The 24755-nt window shown below is 41.2% G+C and overlaps 1 protein-coding gene across 4 annotated transcripts in view; it reads left to right on the top strand.

Moving 5' to 3' along the window:
- Positions 1-2312: 2312 nt before the first annotated feature.
- The window catches only part of robo3 (roundabout, axon guidance receptor, homolog 3 (Drosophila)), a 75205-nt gene continuing 52762 nt past the window's right edge, over positions 2313-24755 (top strand). For all 4 annotated transcript variants that reach the window (XM_029447707.1, XM_029447706.1, XM_029447705.1 and 1 more), the window contains exons 1-2: positions 2313-2869; positions 19144-19470. In XM_029447707.1, coding sequence (XP_029303567.1) covers positions 2806-2869; positions 19144-19470 — 391 coding nt within the window. In that variant the 5' untranslated portion in view covers positions 2313-2805. The remainder of the gene's footprint in view (positions 2870-19143; positions 19471-24755) is intronic.

Raw genomic sequence — 24755 nt, 5'->3', positions numbered from 1 at the left:
CAATACATTCAAATGAATGGCAGAAATCACCTCATAAAAGCAAGCCTTTGTGTGTGGAGAGAGCATAATTCTATGATCTATGGCTCAGCTGCAAGTGTGCAGCACACCACCAAACCCCACTGATGGGCTGTCGTTGTAATTCACTACCTAATGTGGATAATTAGTCTAAATTCATGGAGTGCTTGATTCCACTGACAGCTACGCCAAATGTTTGACGAAGACACTGCAGTAGCAACATCAGTCACAGGCGAACGGAAATGCATTTAGTGGAGGGCCTCATCATGTTTTATTCAATCACAGAGCGATGCTCAATTAATCAGTTTCTGCAATTAAATTAAACATGTACATGCATAAAACATGAAAGAAATATCAGGGGTGTTTAAGCACTGCTTAGTTCTCAGTGCTCCTGTTAACCCAAAACAATAGTATTTATTCTCAGCACTCTACAATAGGCTCTGTGACTTTAGTTATAGGGAATTGTTTTTTGTCACCCCATGTCTGGAGCTGTGTGCGACAGAATGTCATCTTAGTATGCGCTCCTTGATGCAAACCACCATCCAATGCATTTCTATAAATGTCAAGAGCTGTGTGTTTACTAAGTCTGTCTGACCCATTATATTTATTCAGCTCAACAGCACTCTGCCCATCATTCCTTATTGCTTTATGGCAGAACTGTGGCTCTTGTATGTCAAGTCTCATTGGCTGCAGTTTGCCATATCTCCTGGCACATGTGATATTCACATGTGATATTGCTTTTCGCTTTCCATCAAGTGCAGGCAATACCTGTGCTCTGATAAATAGTGACATTTTGCAGTGCTGTGTGGGGTTTGCTTGTATCTCTTAGTGCCTAAGTCATTTCCATCACCTGATTTGTATATATTGCACCACGTTCGGCACGATCAAAGGTCTTTCACATGTGAGACACATTTGCATTTGGATTCATACTACTGCCAAAATAATTTATACCTCTGTAGTTAGATACCAGCTTTGAGATACATGTTGACATTTGCACCACATTGAATGGTGTGACTTCAATTATATAAGGTTGTTTCTAAACATATTTAATCCAAGTCATTATAAAAAGCCTTAGATACCTCTGGAAACCTAAATAGGCTTATATTTGATGTCATGTTGTGAAAAGGGTTAGTATGAAAAATTAATACTCACACTCAAAGATACACAATGCTTCTATAGCATTTGATGATGTGGATAGTTTGGTCCTGTCATCCATAAAATGTAACCTACTGAAGAAGGGAAAGTTTTGCAGCATTTAAGAGAAGTGAACATCTAATCCAGTATGACCTAGGTGATCATTCAACCCCAATTAACCATAAGAGGGCTGTAAACATGTGGCCAAATTGAAATAAATATATAATTAACTACAGTAAGAAGTATGTGGTTGTGCTCCAACCAAAACATAATGGTTTTATTCATCGACAGTGCTACAGCATTTCATTAGAAAGTATCTGTAGACTACCTGGAATTAAGTGCGTCATATAACAGTGTTTTACAGTGTTTGTTGACGTGATTCTGTTTATGTTAGATAATTAAGAATAATCTTTAAAATGCCTGACCAGTTTTGGTTGAGTGCGCTGGCCCTTTAAGAGAGTGGTGTTGGGATTGTCAAATCAGACAGAATGAACCAATAGCAGAGCGGAAGCTCAGTGAGTGTGCCTTCAACATAATATCACACTATTGAAACAATATCAAATAAGCGTTGAGTGTATGACCACAGAATCACAAAAGTGGAATCGTTAAGATGAACGTTTCCTACAACATGTATAATTACCATATTACATTGATTGAGTTATGTAATGCATTACTGCCTGTGTGAAGGATCGGCTACATTAGTTGACTGTCTGAATGTATATGATAGACGTTATACAAATCTTTTACCAGAAAAGATTTAACTTGGGCCTATGGATAATTTGAAGACAAAAATGAGGTGCAGGCTACATCCTGGAATGATAATGTCTATATTGCTGTGTAGGCTCAATCATTTGTACACATTGAACATTCTTTTGTCTGCAATGCGCTTAGCCACAAACTACCTGTTATGGGAATGAAAGACTGTGATAGTGACTGTATGGAAAATTACATGACAGTGTTTTCATTACCATAGAAGGTGTTTATTTATTTACGGTGTACAAAAACAAAGCGTTGCAACGCGTCGGTAAATCCTCGTTTTATTTTGAAAGAGAGACCGGAACATATCTATCCTACTGTAGATGCCTTGACTCCGGTGGGTTTTGGCTCCGGGACCGTGCTGTTTTGTGATGAGGCTGAAGTAAGTCATTCGTGTAGCGGTGCAGAGGAACAGACACAGTAGCTACAGAAAGAATAGATGGAGCTCTGTGTTTAACAAGTTGGCGTTTTCCTCCCCAGCGCGAGGACTTCATGCACTTTGGGACTAATTCACTGTCAGGGGAAGCCGTTATGAGTATTTCTCCTCTCTGTGACATTGATGTGAAAACGGGAGAGAACGGGACGGATTGACCGGGGAGCTGCTGCCACTCACAGCCGCCTCTCCTCTCATCACCTGGGCTTACTGTTTACGGACTGTCCGCAGGTTTAGTCGCAGACTTTTGGAGTGGTGGAAAAGTTACTATGTTTGAACTTCTAATTTAATTCTACAGCGGCTTAGATGCTGCCTGTGGAGTTTGATGCTGTTTTTTTACCCCATAGACTGGAAATCATTTGCACGTCCGTTTGGATACATCACTGCTTCTGAACGGCCTGTCTCACAAACTGCATTTCTGAAGACAGTGACCAACCTTATCTACCTATGAAACATCTGAGTGTATAATGGAGTACCGCCAGACTTTGGTTCCCCTACTGGTTTTATTTGCATTTAGAACTTTGGCATATGGTAAGTTTACATTGGCATAGCTGGCTGGTTGTTTTTGGGTTATGTTTGCACAGATGGAGTTTATATGCTTCATATCAGTGGCTCAAACTAAGGATCACAGACTCCCCAGGGCTCGAAAGCGTTGCCCACATAAAAATGAGAAGAAATTAATTTCACATGTAAATGTACTCATGCAAAGTTGCTATCATGCACCCCTTTCCTTCCACCAATATGTGGTTCCATGTAGGAGCCATTACATATATGTCTGTCTTTGGGCAAACGTGAGTAATCCTCTTGGATGATGTCATTTAAAAGGCCACTTAAACCAGCAGACAGAAGAGTAGCCCATATGCAGCTTTACTGTGTGTCTTGCCCAAGGGACATTGGATTCACACCAGCATCTGCTCCCCACAGAAATCGGACTTTGTTGTGATTCGAGGCTGCTCATTTATCTCTATTATTAGGCCCATTAGGTGAACACATACACTGGGCACAATGTAATTGTGAAACAGAAGCAGTATGATACCGTTTCTATTCACTAATGCAGTGTGCTGTAAGTGAGCATGGCATGGTTGGGAGTTTGATTTCCCCCTGTGGGCAGCAATGCTAAAAAATGTATGATTTATTTTATTTTTACTCTAATGCGTTTTGGATAAAAGCCTTCACCAGATGTTACATGTTGAACTCTTCTTCTATTTCCATCTGATTGCACTCTTGTGTTGTATTGTGTAGATTCAGGCTTCCGTAGTTGCACTGAGCAGACAGATAATACATGCAGTGATGGTGGATGAAGATGTAGTCTGTAGTACAAAACTTAGTTTCCTTGGGTTTAGCCTCCACTAAATCCCTATTTACACAAGTCCAATGCAGCATATTGGACTTGTTGTTTCATTGCTTTTTTTTTAAATTGCTCTATATTCAAATATGTGCATACAGTGTCTTTATTTCCTTTCACACTAAACTATGTGGAGAGAAAGTTACAGAACCACTGCAGGCCTTAAGCCAGAGTATGACTCTCACTTGGACTGGATGCTGGATCCACAGATCCTCCATCAATCACAGATGTAGAACTGCTAAATTGCTACCATGCTCTTTGTCAGTATACCTATATTTTTGTGTTCTACACTGAAACACCACCCAATGTGATGTACAAAGGTATTCTTTTCCTATGCTAGCAGGATGTTATAGTTAGTGACAGCGTGGTGTCTTTGGGCCTAAACCTGCGGCTGGGGCTGTCTTTTACACGGCTGTAAACATTGACTATGAACCCAGAGCATATGAACTCAGCATCTGTGAAAGTACTCCTTCAGTGACTCCAGATGCTCCTGTGGGACGACAAAGGCTGGATTAAAGCTTCTTATTTTCACTCCAACAAAACATTCAGTGACTTTTAACAAAAGGCTTATACCATTTTTATCCATGAGACTTTTTTGTGAGTTGATATTTACATGTGAAAAAGCAATCGTGTCACATTCTGACACTGTTAAGCAGCTACTTTGATTGAAGAGAGAGGAAGGTTCAGATCAGTACCAGCACAGGAAGATATAATATGAAAAACTCTGTTTTCCTTTTCATATCTGAAGGGCCCCACAGAGTCACATTTCAGGGGTCTAGTCTTCAGACTGTTTGGTCAGTAGGGTGACACTGGAGTCTGCGCTGTTATTGTCAGTCATCTCTGTCACCATCAGTCAACACAGTGTCTCCGTCAGCTCTCCCCAAAGACCGTGCACGGGCCATGTGTTTGCCATGCTCTCATTGAAGTGATTGGGAGGGAGGGCTAAGACAGCTGCCTTGTTGTCTCCTGACTGTCCACACACAGACCAGTAACCAGATCAAATAGCCCGAGACAAACCTGGATACTCGCACTGTAATTACAGTCTGAGCGTACGACTCCATTTCCTCCAGGAAGGGAAGTGGTGGAGTGTGATATGGCTGAAATAGCAGAATTAACAAGATGTCTCATTGTTCAGAGTCCTTTCTTTGGTTACTGGCAGTTGTGTGTTTTCACTTGAGGCATTTAAGACACGCTGTCATCTACAGTGACTTACAGTGGAGGAGCTGGGGGGGGCTTTAATGGATTGGTCAAGGACACTTTGACAGGAGTTAAAGCTTTTGGTGGAAATTGTTCTGTGATATTCCAGTAACAGTATGGTCTCTTTAAACTTGGGATGCACACATCACTTTTGACACCTAATGGTTAATTTCTCACAAATGACAGAAAACAAAGAACATATGTTCTCTCTAACTGACTGTGGTTTCTCACCATGGAGTTAGTTTAGTTTTTTCTTTGCCCAGGTTTTGAGAAATCTGCTTCAACCTCAATATGGAGATGGATGGAATTTGGGTTTTGAGCATTTCTTTCAAGGAAACAATTGATGTGTTCCAATACCAATACTACTATACTATGTAGTATTTAGTATTTAAACAATACTATTTAGTATGCTAGAAAACAATGTAGTATGTCTAATGGTAAAAGGTGCTGCAATTAAGGATTATTTTCATTATAGATAAATATGTCTGTAGTTTTCCTTGATTATTTGTTTTGTCCATAAAATGTCACAAATAAGTGAAAATAATGCTCATATACTTCATAATATCATTTCCCACAGTCATGAATCACGTTTGAGAGGCTGGCATTTTCTTCCTGAAATATTACTTAAATGATAAATCAAAACCTGGACACACTAAACAGAAAGTATCTGTTATAGCTGTGGATGAGTCACAACAGCAGCACAGTAGCTCAGGTTTTTGGCATATTGACAACATGTCTGCTTTCTTTCTGCAGAGAAAAAAAAGGAGAAAGCTTTGTAGTAATTTTAGAGAACTAACACACATTCATACCGTCAGTGTATCTTTCTCCTCCCCCACCTGCCGGCCCATCTGTTCTTTACACATCAATTAGCCTGTCAATAGCTCAGCAAGCTCTGGCATGATACATAACAATTGAGCCATATCTCCAGAAAATCATTGAGGTACAACTGAATCCTAATTTACGCTCACTGAATAACGACACTCAAAAGGCAGGGCAAGGAACTACACATCCTCTTCCTGTCATCACAGAATCAGCAGCGGTAATCATGCGCCGAAATTGGTGTTTGAAGCTTAGTTTCCTATTTTTGGCTTTTATGTTTTACACAGCTCCTGGCTTGCTAAATTTAGAAATATGAAATAAGCAATCAAAAAGCTTGGGTTGAGCTGTACTTCCGTATGTTTGTCACTGAGCAGCCACTCATTATGTACACCCATGATAATATAATCTCACAGTCCCAAGTATTCGTTACACAACAGCTTGGCGACGCCTCATGATGCATTATTAACACGTTATTTGTGCATTTGACTGGACTAAATGAAAAAAACATGCTTTGTCATATTCTCTTTCCAAATGTAACGTAGCACTACCTCCCTTAATGCTGAGAAATATACCCTGCACATTCATACCACAGAAGGCCAGAATAAACACACTGTGGCGCACCAGACACTTCTCCGTCAGGCTTCACAGGAAAGGGAATAAACTGAACAGGAACTCTATTTAGCAGCGGGTGCTGACAGGACAAGTCAGCTATTCCCTCTTCTTAAAGGTCTCAAGTGCGAGCGCCTTAGGGGCCCGACACAATACCGCCTGAGCTCCCCACCTCAGGCTGTAGACAGATGGATGGCCCCCAGCATTAGTTCCAGGGGTTTTGGGAGGGCTGAGCTCACTGTTGCTGGTCTAATACTGAAATAGACATGGAGTGAGGCGAAGCAGGGGCCGCTGACATCTGACTGAAATGAAGTGTCAGTGACATAGAGCGCAGGGCGGCGGTGCCGTGTCCAGGCTGTTGTGAGATAATACAGCTACTAATTGGACATTACAGGTGTCATAGGTGTTGTTTTGTGTTGCATGCACAGTATTACATTTTTAATGGCTTTGTTCTCCAAGTGGAGAAGTTTTCCTTGCTGTCACTGGCGAAGGATTTACAGTGATTGAAACAAGAAAAGTGACGTGCATGAATTCACACGCTGTGTCAAAAGATCCTCATCAAACAGCAACTGCAACAACCTGCTGACTTCATCTTCAGAGGGGCATCTCCTTTCTCTGCATCCTCTGCACACAGATATGGGACATATCTCAAATGTCCTCAGTGCTGTCAAAGAGGCCTTCTTCTTCTGTGTGTGTATGTGTGTAAGAGAGAGATGTGGTGTACATGTAACATGTAGGAAGCTGACCTACAGACACTATTTACATCTATTACATCATATAAGCACTTTATGTGGGGCTGTGCTGTGTCTATTGTGTGGCACAATGAAGTCAGAGGTTCAACAAGAAACAGTCAAAACACCAAATATATATAAGAAATATTAATATAATGGTATTTTCTTCCTTTATATATGCTTATATCATCTAACAAATAATAACATAGAGATTAAATTGTAAGCTATTCCACAATAATGCAAGTATCTACATGAAGCTGCATTATAATGCACTAACCCAATAATCATTAATAATGTCCTTGATAGAGACCTGATACTTTTTGCTAAATATAAATAAGTATTGTTGTTATGTTAAGAGATGTCTTTTACTGCAGTATCTACAAAGACACATTTTCACCGTCTAACGAGAGCACATGGTTTTCATCAAGTGTGACTCAGTCAGTCAAATCTTCATGTTTACCTATTTTTTACTGTCCACAGACTTCTCCGGCGTGCACTTTCAAGCGTCAAAAGGAAAGCCCACGAGTAGAGCTGCAGCTGTCACTGCCGTGACTTTGTCGGCGGGTTGGATATATGTGTGAGAGTCTGGCACTTGAAAGCTCGGTGTGGGAAAGAGAGAACTTGTAATGGATCATTTTCAGCACCGGTGTAGCAAGGTGATGCTGCAGTGGAGGTATTTCGACAGCTGCTGTCGATTCTTTAATGGCTGGCTTTCCAAGTGACAGGGACAGCTCTTTCTGAAAAGTGACAGTTGCTGGGTTCCTGTTGTTTTTGTGATGCGAGTGTTGATACACAAAAAGTGCTTCGCGATAGGAGGAGTGTCTCTTTGGCTATTTGTTTTCTGTAGCAGCAGTTTGATGATTGACACTTATGCATGATGTCCTGAATGGAAATGCTTATTAAAGAAATGTGACTTTGGTGACGAGGCAATTCAATTAACCCTAACCCTCTACTTGTTCTCTCTCAAGAGCAACTTACTACAGAAATGCATTCATAGCATGTAGAGAAGTGAGAGGCAGCTGGATTGCAATCCATCTCTAGCTCATCAGTTTCTCCACTTCATGTCTTAATTATACTTCAGAACCAATGTTCCTCGAAATCTCTTCAACAATGTTTGAAGGGTATATATATATACACATCCACTTTCCTCTCTCATGGTAATGTTGTCACACTCATAAATAAAGGACTACAATTACACATCCTGAGTGTACACATATAATTAGGGCATTCATATTATGGCATCATAATGTAGTCTCCAGTGCCAGCAGTGTCTCATCATGAACAATGATCGATGGAACTTTATATTTAGTACGAGCACACTGTACTGATCAGTTCAGTTCACTCCATCATCATTCACTTTAGTCGGCGCAGCTTTTCTCATTTTTAAGGCACTGGTTTAGCGGTTCAGGAAACTCACAGACCAATTACATGCAAGTTAAGACATCCCATGTGATGCTACTCAGCCAATCAAATCTGTGCATTCCAGGCAGCAAACATTGGGACTCTGAATACAGACAGATGAGAGGCGAGAGGCGAGTGACAGACGGAAAGACAAGTTAGCGATACAGGTAGAGAAGACGGAAAGACAAGTGAGCCACAGACAGGGAGAGAAGACGGAGAGACAGGTGAGCCACAGACAGGGAGAGAAGACGGAAAGACAAGTGAGCCACAGACAGGGAGAGAAGACGGAGAGACAAGTGAGCCACAGACAGGGAGAGAAGACGGAGAGACAAGTGAGCCACAGACAGGGAGAGAAGACGGAGAGACAAGTGAGCCACAGACAGGGAGAGAAGACGGAAAGACAAGTGAGCCACAGACAGGGAGAGAAGACGGAGAGACAAGTGAGCCACAGACAGGGAGAGCAGAAGGTGAGACAAGTGAGCCACAGACAGGGAGAGCAGAAGGTGAGACAAGTGAGCCACAGACAGGGAGAGAAGACGGAGAGACGAGTGAGCCACAGACAGGGTGAGAAGACGGAAAGACAAGTGAGCCACAGACAGGGAGAGAAGACGGAGAGACATTGATACAGCTACTCGGCTACTTCAATATATATCACACTAATTCATAACGCAAGTTAGACATTATTATGCTCCGGACCTTTGCTTGCAGAAATGTTTTCTAACTGGATCTCTTAGAATTTTAGTTGAATACCCCTGATGTAGACCATTTCAAGTTTGATAAAACTTTAAATCACGCTCAGCTTTACTCTACTTTTTGTATACTCAGACTCAGACTCTTATTGCTAATGACCCCCCTCCGCCCAAGTTATTTTTTATGGTATCTCAATTCTTTTTTCTTTAGAGTTATGGACTCAGGAAGTCCCCGTCTCGACCCTTTCCTCCCACTTGTGTGATCTCTGTGGTCCGACGGATAAAAGCAGATAGCAGTCAGGATGTGTGTATGTGTGTAAGCGGACACACATCTATAAGGAGCTAATCTTGAAATATGGTGCGGTGGGACAGGAAACCAATGACATTTCCTTGCAGCTGTGTCAGGACACGGTGTGCCCGTCCTTAAGCCCCAAGAGGGAGAGAGTGCATACTGTACACTGCTGTGCCTTCAATGGAGAAACCATCAATGGGCTGATAATTAGTGATAAGTAATTGTGCAATCATCAACATGCAGCCTTGTTTGATGTAAGGATGATTATAAAGTTTCCAATCTCAATGTTTTTCTTCTGTTTTCTCTCTTTTCTTCTGTTTTCTCTCTGCTTATATTTAAGTCCTCAGGACTGCTTTTTGCAAATGCTTCTCTAAGTTGCATTCAAATCCCTCTGAATGAGATCAGTTTAGCCAAACCATCCTCCGCATTATTGATGTTGATATTAGATGTTTTGCAGAAGCCAGTACTTATCATTTATTATTATTCATACTAGAATGTGCTGCAGAAACATGAGGAAAATACATTTCAAAGTTGAAATGTTCATATGATGGAGATGTTTTGCTGCCGCCTCAGAGTTGTTTCTGTACTTGGAGCTAAATCAAAGCTTAATCAACTCCCATGCCTCTCAGCCATGTTGTAACACGAGTAACGTTTTTGAGTAAAAACTTCTGTTAGGTTCCTGTCGGAGCAGATAATACACCGCTGTTTGCTCTATCTCTCAGCAAGCTGATTGTCAACTTGCCCAAACATCTAGCCTAAACTAATTTCAGCTGCGTCACTAGCGCAAGAGGCCATATTCAGAGGGAGCATGAAATGGAGTTGTTAGTGGAAAGGGCATTATTTGGATCTGCCCTGGGAGTTTTGATCGTTTTGCTCCCAATTTCCACAATCCCCTCTTCTACTCATGAATCTATCCACAGTCCACAGCCCCAAGAGAGACATGATAAAAAAAGACCCTATTTCCTTTTGCAAAGTTGACCCTGCCCATTTTAGATGCTTAGCAATTAAGAAGGTTGTCTCTGTATGGCTTGCACTTTGTATTCTCATGCAAGTGCCTCATTGTGTTGTCCCCACAGGGTCAGGGAGTAGGAGGCTGCAGAAAAAGCACTCTAGCCTGCCTCCCTCACTGCTGCCAATTTAACTTTGAATGCACATTTGCAAATCAATTCCTGTGGCTTTGGTGGAAATCGAGGGAAGGAGGAGGGGGCAACAACGCTGTAAAACAACAAATTCTTTAAGAGGGAAGCCAGCATTGCTAAAAAGAATTGCAGATGAGGGAGAGATGGGAATAGGAAAGGTGTTGTATTGTCTTTGATCAGGATCTAATGTCCTCTCCTCTGCTCCTTCTTTAAAGATTATAACGCTTGATCTGTTCACCAGTTGCAGGTACTTTTATTATACCGGAAGTTTAGTTTAAAAATACTTTTCACAGTTATGTCTTTTTTTTATAGAATTGGGTTGGTAGGGTGGTTATCTTGAGTGCAGTGTGAGGGTTAGCTCAGTTTAGCCTTAATTTTAGTTGATAAGGCAGCGCATGGCTTTTATTTGTACCATAACTCACCACAGAGTGATAAGGGGTTCAGGCGTTTGATGTACTGCAGTATTCTGATTTACTTTCAAGCCCTTGATGCAGAATAAAAGGCATTTCTCACCCTTTCTGGGTGGAAGACTTGATGGGGCTGAAGTGTCATCTATGCTTTATGTTCTTTTCCTTGCAGGTTTGTAGTGAACAGAATATGTTTGATCCTATGTGTGATGACACGGAGTCCTTCTATGAGCTGGGAGGGTTGGCTCAGGGGTGGGTGGTGCTGGACCTTAAGCAGTAACAGTTGTTAAGTAGGTGTGAGGATTTTGATTTGACCTCAAGATTGAGCCATTTTTGTATCAGACAAAATAAGCACCCTTCACGGATTAATTGTATGAGTCGGACCATCATCTAAAAATGATACCACCTGTGCTTAGAAAAAAAGGGCGTCTTCGCTATTAAGTCAATGCCAAAATTCTGCAAACGTGACAGTACTTGTTTTCTACAGTATCGCAGGTTCTGTCAGGGTTTGAGACTAACGACGTCCCTGTTTCCCACTGAGCGATATAAAATGTGTTTGGGACGCAGTAAAGTCACTGTGACGCGTTTCCCTGATAATGCTTCATTGTGAACATCCGTGTTGAAATCTGCAGGAGAAAGCTCGTTAACATTAGCCGTTAGCTGCCGGTGAACGGAGGTTCCATAGAGTCGCATTACGGTGCGTTCAAGCTCTATTCAGTAAAGATGAGAATTAGACGAAGGTAAATTATAACGTTATCATGATGTGTTCACATGTAGTCTTGTAAACTTTAGCTTTTTGAGAAAAACTTGAATAAGTACAGTTGCTTCAAGGAGATGCTTTCACAGTAATATAAAATAGATATTAGAGAGGAATTCATGACGTGTTTAACTTCCTAACTAAGACCGGTATGCAAACGGTAATAAAGGAGTTGAAGTACATTGGATATAATGTTTTGTTTTTGTTTTTTATCGTGGTATCAAAAATTGGTAACAAGAGTCAAGGAATTTCACTGGTATTGATATTGACTACTACATTTCTGGTAGGCCTATCGTGACATCCCTAATGGAAACTAGTGTCTGTGAAATGCAGTCTGGGAAAGACGCAGGGTGAAGGGGGTATTTTACATAAATGGTTTTAACAGCCTGTCACCTAAAACAAATAGCTTGTCAAGTGAAAATATGTTGAAATTAACTTTTCACAGCTCTCCATATTCGGAATCAGAACATCTACACAAGATAACATTCTCCAACTACCTTTCAACCTTTTTAATAGTTTTTTTGTTGAAGCAAATTTTTCCTTTGATAATAATTGATGATGAAGTTGTCAGTTCTTAGCAGGGGATTATTTCTGGATAATTTGAGCAGAATTATTTCACTGCCAGAAAAAGCTGCATTATCATCACATTGTCAGTCAAAGTATCTTTTGCTGCACTTCTAATTTGGTATTCAAATAAAAACGTAAATTATATTTTAACATTTCTCTATTTCTGACACTTAAAAGTTGATCTTCATACTCCGAACAATTCACTTTCCTTTATGTCAACAATCTGACCCCCCACATACAAATAAGTCTGGAGTGTTGCGTGTGAGTTACTGGGTGTTGTCCTCATGTTTTTGCTTTCAGAGGAAGTAAATCTGCTTAGGGATGAAAGCTTACTTGTGTTTGTGGTGAAATAAAGCTCAGGAGTTGGCAGAGGGGGGGCGGAGAATCCACTCTAGATCTTTGGCAGTGGTCCTCTGTTTTTGATTTATATCAGCAGGACACACCAAGCCACTTGTTCTTGTACGAGATGAGAAAACGTTCTGACTCAGCGCTTTGCCATCCTCCATTATAGAAAGGACATTGCAGCAGGAGTTTGTGCTCAGCTTGGCTGTTTTGTTACAAATGTTCTCATTTGTTTTTTTTGCACTTTTGTGTTGCGCACTATTTCTCTGTCACTCTCTTAGGCTTTAGACTCTCTTCCGCCCATTTTTTCCAATTAGAATGACTTTGAAGTTGTTTGACAGTAATTCACGCTGTGTATGCATTTGTCTTGATGTTTGAATATAATATATATACAGAGTGCACCACATGAGCCTTTCTGAGTTTGGACACATCAACTAAGCCAGGAAAGTTTGTGCTGAGTAGAGTTAATTAAAAAAGCAGTGCTTGGTTTTTCTCTGCTGGATTGATTGAAAAATTCAAGTATAAATTATTTTATACCAAGAGATACTGTACAAATGTCAAACTAAAGCCCATTGTTTGCTATTGGTGGGCATGGGTCTCCCGTAGCTGTTTATTTGAGCTGAGATCTGAGAACGGTAAAGGATAAAGCAAATTATTCATATCAATTTAATATTCATCGAACCTTATGCCCTGTATGGTGGACTTCCTATGTTTTCCTACACATGTATGTAGGTTTATCCTTTAATTTGTCACTTGTCTGTCAATTTGCATTGTCAAAAAATGACAGTTTGTTCCTCTAAAGTCAAGATGTAAAAACATTGTCACTACCGCTGAGGACTGACAGCTATCAGATGTACAAAGGAAATCACACATATATCCAATCAAGTGTACTACACTTCTCTTTTGGCATGGGAATTTAGACAATAATTAGTCTTTCCTGCATGTGTCAAACACACTCTGACTCTCACTGGCTGGACTCCTACAGCATCCCTGTGGTTTCATTAGCTCACATGTAGCTTGGAGAGTTTCTGCCATCCTGCTGCAGTACACCACAGACAGGAGCTAATAGGTCCTTAGAGGGTCCAGACTTTCCTATTAGACACCCTTCTGGAGACAACCAGTCATTCCACTCCAGCTGTCTATTTGACCTGTTTTTAGTTCATATTTCCCAGCCTCACCCTTATCTGTTACATCTGTCTACACTCACTGTGAGCTATGTAGCTGGGGAATACTATGCAGTTTAGACATTTAAATGTCCTTGAGTCGTGTGGCAGCGCAGTCAGTCTATCAACATGCAGATCTGTACCAGTGTACTGTCCTACTAATGTACAGCATGCAGCTACACAAAAGCAGCTTGTGCAAAGATCACTATCATTATAGTGATATCAGTGTAGATTCTGAAGATGTCTCAAAATCATCTTGGATTCAGTCACAGTTATTATTGTTTTCCATTTCCCCTAGCTGAGTTGTGTATCACATCCCAGAGCATTTGTCTGTGTAGAAGACAGTAGCTGAGAGATCATTCCATCAAGTCTAAATTTGCTTGATATGCATGTCGTCTTTAGGAGCTGGTGTTTAGTGCTTGCCATTTGGATGCACTCTTGATGATATTAGCTCAGTAAGCATGGTGGTCTCTTCCTCTTTAAAAGCCTTCCCTTTACATTTCCACATGGCTTGTTCCAACCTGCTTGGACTGTAACATTTATGAGTCAGCTCATAAAGGCTCTCTCCTGCTGAGCCCCCCCTCCCCACTAAACCCTCCCGACCAGACCGACTCAGTTCAGCCATCATACATATGCTACCTTAAAGCTATTAGATAAACAGTCTCTAGCTTCTGCACAGAGTCCTTGAGGGAGGAGAGGCTGTTAACAAAATATAGACTTGTCTGTTTTTATTCCAAAGGATAACTTATAATAAATGTATTCATTTTTTATAAATTTAGCAAATCAAATGTTGTATGTGGTAGTCCTGCATTATAGAAGATGTGTATTAGGTACAGGTAACTTTGGACTTCCATGGATCTTCCAATGACGGCACTATTGGAGATCGCTTGGTGTCTCTTGTGTGCGCTTAACCTACATCCATGAAGACGCGGCATCAACATTACCACTTTCAAGTACAACCACTTAATACGAAGTGGCAGCTGTTTTTATTCTGACAATTATTTGTCTTTAATTATTATTTGATGAATATGGATTTCACTGCTACAGCGGCGTAATCAAACATAAGAATCACAAAATAACATGAGGACACACACTCAAAGAGGTAGATAAGATCATAACACAGCAGTACAACTAAAAACTACTGTTATTCTGAATATATACAATCGTAATATTCTTACAGGATTGCTTCAAGTCTAGTATATCTTGTACTTATATGGCAAGGTGCGTCATTAGAATGGCATAGGTGAATGTTGAAAAGAACTGTACAGTTATACACAGTATGCATATTGGTTTATGTATATGTATATGTATATATATTCATTTATATTGAATGTCAAAAGCACATCAGTATTAATATAGTACCTGTACTCTACTGTGATAGTCAGCTAATTCAATTACTAAACAAAAAAAGTAGTTGGTGAATCCGTCGTGAACACACTGTGTGTACGTTGTAGATTTTGTTTTGAACCCAGTTCATACCAAATCAATTTCAGACAGTTTTGAATATACTGATTTTAAAGTGATTCAGCTGTTTTCCCTCAATGTGTTATGCCTTCCATTCAATGTGTGCAAGGTTTGGGCTTAAGATAATATACTGTTAATGTAAAGTTTAAGAAAGAGACAAAGAAAGGAATTTGTAGTAATGTGTTTTTCCATTAATGGCAGTGGAATATACCCTGAAATATATTTAAACATTCTAGTGTTGCTTTGGAAGAAGATTTCAGACTTAAAACTGAAAAGTTAGACTAAAGCTGTAATTTGACTCTTACTGGAAGCAACTTCAAATCCTCAATACCATTTCCTCTTCAGAGCTTCATATTTCTCCATCTTTGTGAATGTAATTGCATTGAGAGCAGGGCAATCAGACGGTACTGGATATATTCTCCTAAGCGACACAAACTTAAGCGGAGTTCTTAATTCCCCAAAACCTTATGGAGGATTTGTCACTTTGAGGTCAGATCATTTAACTGCTTTTTTCTTGTGGCTCAATCTTCTTTTCTCCAGTGGTTTTTGTTCATAAACTAAAACCTCAAACCAAAATTAAAAAGGTATGTTAAATTCATAGATAAACATACACTATATGGCCAAATCTCAGTGGACACCTGACTATCACACCTACAGTATATGAGCTTGTTGGACATCCCATTTAAAACCATGGGCATTAATATACAGTTGGGCTATTACAGCTGCCATTCTTCTGCGAAGGCTTTCCAGAAGATTATGGAGTGTGTCTGGGGTCAGGCTCGCAGTCTGCATTTTAATCCTTCCCAAACGTGTTCAATGGGGTTGAGGTCAAGTCTCTGCAGGCCAATTGAGTTCCTCCATATCAAACTCATCTAACCATGTATTTATGCCTTCCCCAAATTATTGCCACAAATTTGGAAGTGCCCAATCGGCTAAAAGGTCTTCATATCCTATAGCATCAATAAGGTCCTTCACTGGAACTCAGGGGATTAGCCCAAACCCTGAAAGACAGCACCAAACCGTTATGGTTGGCTGTGAAGTGTAGCATGTTTAAACTTTCACTAAGCTTTGGCTTATTCCACAAGAACATTATCATAGGAGACCAACTTCAGTGTGATGTAGGAGCGACAAAACTCCTAAACACTAAACAAAATAATTTATGTTTTCTGTCTTCATCCATCCATCCATCGTCTACCGCTTATCCAGGATCGGGTCGCGGGGGCAGCAGCTCCAGTAAGGAACCCCAATCTTCCCTTCTCCGGGCCACATCCTCCAGCTCCGACTGGGGGATCCTGAGGCGTTCCCAGGCCAGTGAGGAGATATAATCTCTCCACCGAGTCCTGGGTCTTCCCCGGGGTCTCCTCCCAGCTGGACGTGCCTGGAACACCGCCCTAGGGAGGCGCCCAGGTGGCATCCTTACTAGATGCCCGAACCACCTCAACTGGCTCCTTTCAACGTAAAGGAGCAGCGGCTCTACTCCGAGTCTCTCACGGATGGCTGAGCTTCTCACCCTATCTCTAAGGGAGACTCCAGCCACCCGTCTGAGAAAACCCATTTTGGCCGCTTGTACCCGTGATCTCGTTCTTTCGGTCATGACCCAGCCTTCATGACCATAGGTGAGGGTAGGAACGAAGATCGACCGGTAGATTGAGAGCTTTGCCTTCTGGCTCAGCTCTCTTTTCGTCACAACGGTGCGGTAAAGTGACTGTAATACCGCCCCCGCTGCTCCGATTCTCCGGCCAATCTCTCGCTCCATTGTCCCCTCACTCGCGAACAAGACCCCGAGGTACTTGAACTCCTTCACTTGGGGTAATGGCTCATTCCCTACCCGGAGTAGGCAATCCACCGGTTTCCTGCTGAGAGCCATGGCCTCAGATTTGGAGGTGCTGATCCTCATCCCAACCGCTTCACACTCGGCTGCGAACCGATCCAGTGACTGTTGAAGGTCACAGACCGATGATGCCATAAGGACCACATCATCTGCAAAGAGCAGCGATGAGATCCTCAGGTCACTGAACTGCAACCCCTCTCCTCCACGACTACGCCTAAGTCTTCATGTTATGTGCAAAAGTGCTCCCTTCAATCTCCTGCTGTGAATATTCTCGAACGCCACTATATGGCATAGCTAAAGCATGCACCACTGTGACAGTGAAAAATGGTTTTGGTTTAAAAACAGCATAGAATTCCCCTGTTGCAAAGTCATGAATGCTGCAACAATCATCACTGGAACAAAATCAGGTTATTCTGAAAAAACCTGGCAAGACGTACCTCCTGTTGTCATTCTTTCATATGCTCTCCAGGGGGAAATTTCACTTGTGCCTCGTGGTGCTTTAGTTTGTGTTATTGCTTTTCATACATAATTGTGCCAACATGCTGTCATTCAAATTGGAGTAGGAAGAGGAAAGACAGAGGGGAAAAAAGCTATTTCAAAGCTTGCAAAAAACCTGTGGGAATAACCTTGCGTCTGTTTGCTTCTATTCCCTTCCTTCTTTTATTTCTTTCAATCAGACTTTTAAAATAAAGTTAGAGTCTGCAAACTGCATGAACACTGACCAGACACACCATACATTTATATTGGTCATTAATTTACAGGAACTTGCACCTAACACAGCCTTGCAAATGATTCTATTACAAAGAAAACACCCGTTTAAATGTCTTAAGCATTTTCAAAACAGTATACATTGGAGTTGGTTGTATATTTTTAATGTCTAAATATTTTAGTAGTTCAGTCAACCTACTTTCCCATGAACTAATGAATAGCATAGTTCTACCATTTTTACTTCTCTCCTTCTTCCCCTCAACTGCTGGAGAATTTAATTTTGATAGATGCGGAATCTAGAGCATGTAATTTCACACGTCCTCTTGATTAATATTTGGAAGAACTGTTGAGTAATTACATTACATGCTTGCTTCCCACAGCCATGTTGTCTGTGATAAAATTGTGTGTTTTTGTGCAGCTATTCACACGCCAAGCTCAAGAGGGTTGGAGAGTTGTGCAGCCTTCTTGCCGCTTTTGTGCAGTGGCCAAAATGTAAAAAAAGGCAGATGATTTTTATGTTGTGTTTATTATAGTCCTCCTACACTAGTGCAACCACACTCTGTACATGTGGCATCGTTTAGCAATGTCAATGTTTGCTTTTCTTTTCAATCTGTTGTCTATTGTGCAAGCTTTCAAACACCAAATGACTCTGGTTCAGAGATACGTTTGCTCTGATTATACCCCATATATCAGTACTAACACCCATATTCTAAAATCATGTTTGCACCATAGACACTAAGAAGTGGACTTAGTCAAAGTGACGTCACCCATTGTGTTTTGAAAACTCAAGTCTGGCATTTTAGTTGTCATCTTGTTTTTTTGGAACCAAAAGCGAGCATATTTGGACCATAGGGTGGAGCTGGAAGGTAATGATGCCTGACGGTGAATGGTAACATAGCATAAAAAACGCTAAGTTACCATTTACCGCTAGTGCTAGCTAGCTATCTTGGCACTGGGAGAGGGCAGACCTGCGGCATGCTCCTCGAATGGTCCCATGTTAGTGAAAGTGAAAGATCATTTGTGTAGCCGCCCTATGATTTTTGTAATCCTTGGCAGAGGTAACAACATATAGTTTTAGTACAACTGAACCCTAACAACAACATGGTAACAACGACGTGGTAACAACAACGTGGTAACAACAACGTGGTAGCGACTTGAGGTTCCCTGCTGGCCATTGGAAAGAATGCAGGTTTAAGGCACTTCCGCATTGTCTTCACTTTTCAGACCCAGCAGGATGCTGCTTGGTTTGCACCATCATAATAAAGAATGCATCACAAAAATGTTGTCATTTTGATGAACAGAAGTTTTACCTGTTTTCTTTTTTCTCTGTCGTCTTATCAACAGGGTCTCGACCCAGGTTAGAGGATGCAGCTCCCCGGATCGTAGAACACCCCTCGGATCTAATTGTGTCCAAGGGCGAGCCGGCCACCCTTAACTGTAAGGCAGAGGGACGGCCGACTCCAATGGTGGAATGGTACAAAGATGGCGAGCGCGTCGAGACCGATCGAGAGGATCCTCGATCCCACCGGATGCTCTTACCCAGCGGCTCTCTCTTCTTCCTACGAATTGTACACGGGAGGAGAAGCAAACCTGACGAAGGTGTCTATGTTTGCGTGGCACGCAACTATCTGGGCGAGGCAGTCAGTCGCAATTCATCGCTGGAGGTGGCAAGTAAGTGTTTGTGCGTGTGTGTGTGTGCGTGTGTGTGTGTGTGTGTGTGTGTGCATGTGTGTGCGTGTGTGTGTTAGCAGCCGGTGGGCAACACAATCCAGCTTGGCTAAATAATTGAGCTAACAGCTAACGTTACCAGAGTGAGGTTCCATTAAGTTACATTATGATGTGTTCTAGCTTTATTCAGTAAAAAATAGCATTGGGATTGGGTAAATTATAATGTTATGAAATTGTAATCTTGTAAAATGTATATTTTGCAGAGAAATTTAAATAAATAGTTGTTTGAAGATGTTTTCATCATGATATAAAATAGATATTAGAGAGGGAATTATGACCCGTAAAAAACAGTATGCAAACGGTAATAAAGGAGTGTATGTTGAAGTACATGGGATTTATTGTTGTGTTATTACCGTAGTATCGAGTTGGGTATCGAGAATTGTATAATCTTTGCTGGTATTCGACTGCTACATTTCTGGATTGTGACATCACTAGTTTAGTGCAATACAAGTCTATGTCTAGTAAAGAAAATGTACCTGTGATATCCCAGTGCTTTTCCATATATCAGGTGTCAAACATCATGTCACATATTATGCACTTCCAGTAATAATAAACAAATTAAATCACTTGATAGATTTCACAAGTAATAATGTGAGCGGCACTATAAAAGCAGAGGAGTATAGAAGCAGCTTCAAAGTTTCTTATTCTCATCACTGGGCTGAGTTAACTTAAGACGCCACTCCTGACCTTGATGTCAGATCTCCTGGCAGCTTGCACACTGAGACTCCTTCCACCTACACCCCCCACTCCCATCCTCCTCTCCATGCCTCCGACATTGCATCCTATCTTCTCCCACTCCAGAGGGCCTGGCCTCTGTCGTGTTGTGACCAGGCTTTGGCAACCGGGCCTGTTTTTGCAGATGGATGACAGCTAGCTCCTAAAAAGAGATAACAGTTGTCGCCACTGGACAGGAAAACTAGAAAAAATAAATTTCTTGCAGGGAGGGAAGGAAAGACCGCTGTTGGTTGGCAGCTTCTCTCAGATGTTAGTTCCTTAAAATACAACACTCCTGTCAGATGGCTTTCCAACGGACACATTAATTTCTCTCCATAACAAGGCTGCTTTTGATCAGTGGCACTTTTATGAAATGCAGATAGGACCAATTAAATCTTTAACGTTATAATATGACTATAAAGTACCCTATACTTTTGTTTTGACAGCAGCAGGTAATTTATAGAAATGTAGGCAGTTTGTATGAATACAAATATATTATGTAAAGGACTAGTTTATTGCTTTTTGCTGTCACATTGTCAGAAAATAATGTGGTTTCTGTTTTTAAAATAGAATACAAATCAGGTGCTGCTGAGTGACTTATGTTATGGATGACATGATTGAATGAACTGATCATTATGTTGATATTGACAGCCATATCATAGAAAATGAATGTTTTCATCTTTTATATTTGCTTATCTTCTAACTTAAACAAAAATCACTCTTCCAGAAACACCAGTGAAGATTTAAACATTTCCTATAACCCCTCACTTGCCTTGCCTAATATCATCCACCATTTAAAAATAGAGACCATCTCAGAAATGTCTTATTGCACTAACACAGACTAGTTGAAAACGGTAAAAGAAACCGGTAAAAATCTGTAAAACTCTAGACTCCTGTCAGACACATTACAGCCAGGCATCATATTTCCCTGCAAGGCTCCAGCCCCTAACTTAATAATCAAGCTGAATATCCCCTGACTGCCTCCCCCCAACAGCCCAGGGATCATTCTCTAACCTCTATAAACAGCTGGGATCTGTGCAGTGTGTCTGTCACCTTTCCTAAAAGCAGAATGAAGAATTACATTTCACCTTGCTCTGCCTCTGTTTAGGTATCAGCATCAGACGCTGCAGGATATTTGTGATACAAGCTGTAGATGGTTATGAAAAAGAGCAAAGGAATCGAGTAGAAAGTTCTCACTCCACATGAATAATAATAATAATAATGTGTTTCTCTACTTTTTCTTTGCATTGTGCTAGTTTTGAGCTCTCCTTTGAGTTACAAAGCACTTTTCATTGCTTTTCCTACTTCATGACATTAGGATATTGCCAACTCAAAACCAAAGACAGATTATAATAGTAATAATGATGATTATTATTATTATTATTATTGCCAGCACCCTGGCAGCTGCTGATGGTAACAAGAGAGTCTAAGTTCCTTTAGAGGCCAACGTGGCAGGATCTGAAACAAGGCTGTGTAGTGTTGTGCAGGTTCATGTTTGCAGTCAAAATGTTTTCTTGTGTATTCTCAACATCGTGGTTTTAATACCAGTTTCTTGCAGTTCACAAGGCCTTGCAGCTGATCAGTTCGTCTGTTTTTCTGTGGATCAAGCTTTCTGTTTCTTACTTTCCTAGTTCTGTGGTCTTTCAGGGAAGTGACATTCTGTGCAGCTGTCTGCAAACAGACACACGCACATGGACGCAGCAGTTGTTCTGACAGATAGGAATCCCTAGTGTGTGTCTTGTGTCTTCTTCGTGCAAAACCACACAAACCGTTAAACACACCTTTGGAACATTGCCTCTTGAGAAAGAAAGAGGTTACACAGAACAAACAGTGGCCAGTGCCAAAGCCAAGCAAGTCCCAGCTCCTGCCAGCCCCCTCTGCATGACACCAATGGGGCCGGAGATAAGTCCACCGGCACAGAAGCCTGCCGGAGCTGCCAGGGGGCTCAGCGTGGCACCAGAGACGGCGCAACATGGCGCTTTGTGGCATGGTGTCACTTTTGTCCCAGCCTGTGACTTGCAAGCACTGGGGGCAAACTAAGAGGGAGCTGCATTGTGTATCGGTGTGTATATTTGGTATCAGGGTGGGAGCCAACACAGTGGGGAAAGGATGGAGGTTCAGGAGGTTTAACCCCTCACAGTCCATCTGCTGCAGGCTGAATGGCAGGCAGGCAGGGTGATGAAGGCCACTGAGCTGCAATATGGATGAACTGGCAGAATTGTGAAGTGCTGATAAATACACCTGACTTGAGAGTTTGTCTGGAAGTGGCTCATTTAGTTGTGTTTCATATGTTAATCTCTTTGTACATGGACTAGAGGGCCAAGAGCACAGATATTTTTAAAGTAGAGTTTTTACTGCAGACAGCTTTTCTAGACATTTCCCCATGTAGAGTTGAAGCGGCAGATGATAAGGTAGTCCTTAGAGGTCAAACTAACGTATCACTGCACACTCCATCGTCTTAGCCGTGGTTTGAAAGAGTACAAAGTTAGGGATTTCAACTTTTGAATCCATCTTTTGAAGATCAAACACCCTTTCCAGGCTTAAAATGTGTAATGTGAATCTGTTTAATAGCCGTTGAGATATTTGGGTCTAGACCAACGTATTAGACTTATCCTGAGACCTCTGCCAACTCTGTGACTAAAAATAGTCCTATTCCTCCCAAAATCATGTGTCCCTTTAAGAATATGTGCACATAGTCATTGTATTTGGAACAATTTGATGGGTCAAAATCAATCCAAGGTTTTGAAATTATGAATAATTATAAATTATGAACACAGCTAGCTACGGGAGGTGGATGTTTTTCAGTGGAAAGGATATATCCCTTTGAACTTAAATACTATATACCATACTTTACAGATATACAAAGGGATATATTGACTTTATTGTCCACCTCAGTGGAAATGTGTCTCATGAGTCTCAGTTATGTTAAAAGGATGTCTGTACAATGCTGCTCCCAGGAAACAGACCTCACACAATAACTTTAAATGCTTTAAATAACACATTCCAGTCTGACCCAAGCAGAAGTGGACACACTCCAAGTGTGTGCAGACCAGTTTTCCTTTGCAAGCATTTATCCTGACAATCAGGCACTCAATATCTCATTAGGGTAGGTTCTGCTAAGTTATATCAGTAACAGTTTCCACTTATTATTAATGTTGATGCATAAGTCTTTTCAAGCTGCAGTAGGTGGAGCTTAACTAAATTAAATGAATGATGTAGTGGGCGTAACAGTCCTGCATTTATTAAACAGACATTGTTAAAGATAAAGAGCCATACAAAATGTGTCACAAATGCAGGATCATTAAAAAAATACACAGTTTTATGAGTTACCTAAATGCATACATATATGTACTGTATGAACTGTCAACCAGCTTTTTCCAACTGGAAGTTTCATTATCTTGCATTAGGATCAGATCCCATACCACTTTACTAGATATTTATTTCTAGAATTTGTGTTTTACACCTCAATCCTATCCGATTTCACGCATTAATTAAAAGACTATTTGATCCTGAAAATACGGCCGACAAAGTTATTTGCCAGGAGCAGAGGCCAATTCTTGTCAGATGCATAAAAGTCAGTCGACCACAATAGACCTAACAAGCCAGACATCCCTGGGTGGGAATTTGACATTCAGAGTGACTTTTTCTTAAGAGTGTTTTATACCTCTGACGTTTTTATTATGCCTGCTACGTTTCTACTGCCTGGCTTTATGGCTCATGAATATTCAAGCTAACAGGGGAGGAGACGAGGTGGAGTCAGATGCATTTCAAATAAAGCTGACTTGGGTAACCTCTAAAGGTTTTAGGGCCTCCAAATAAATCCCACCCCTTTGTTCAAAGGTTGTTTGGAGGTCAAGCCTTCAAGGTTCAGGATGACAGCTGCCTTGTGGAATTTGGGGAATAAACAGGTGAAGATGTGATGAAACTCATGTTTTCCTCCAACTTTGTGGGAATTTGTTCTTTGGCCAATTTTCACACCCGTAGTAACCATAGACACCAGTTTGGGAGAAACAGCTGAACAGTACTGTCACCACTTGGATCCTCCTTTCTCTTTCTGTCTCCTTCCTACACACACACACACACACACACACACACACACACACACACACACACACACACACACACACACACACACATATACCTGTCATACTGTTTGTCATCACTGAGAACCCTGCAGAAAAATGGATTTCAGGTTTTATGAATTATGTTAGAGTTATAGTGGGCGAGGTGTAGGTTGGGTGGCTGTGGTAAAAGAGATAAAGTAAACGGCCAAACCCCCACTCGTTCCTCTCTGCTGTCCGTGCTCTCCTCAAGCTGCCCTCTGCTGCTGTTATTAACCCCAGTGGTGTTGAGCCATATGGGTTGTGATTGGAGCTCTGTGGTGCATGCTGCCATGCACAGTGGAGTGCAGTCCCACTGATCTGCACATCTATACTGACTGTACATATACCTGACCTGTTGACCGTTTCTCTAGACACCTGTTAGCATCATCAATCAGTGGAGTATGTCAGTGC

Source organism: Cottoperca gobio, chromosome 14 (assembly GCF_900634415.1).
Source record: "Cottoperca gobio chromosome 14, fCotGob3.1, whole genome shotgun sequence".
In the NCBI taxonomy this organism is placed as follows: domain Eukaryota; kingdom Metazoa; phylum Chordata; class Actinopteri; order Perciformes; family Bovichtidae; genus Cottoperca; species Cottoperca gobio.
Note: the sequence above shows the minus strand (reverse complement) of the source record. Positions and strands in the feature narration are given on the sequence as shown.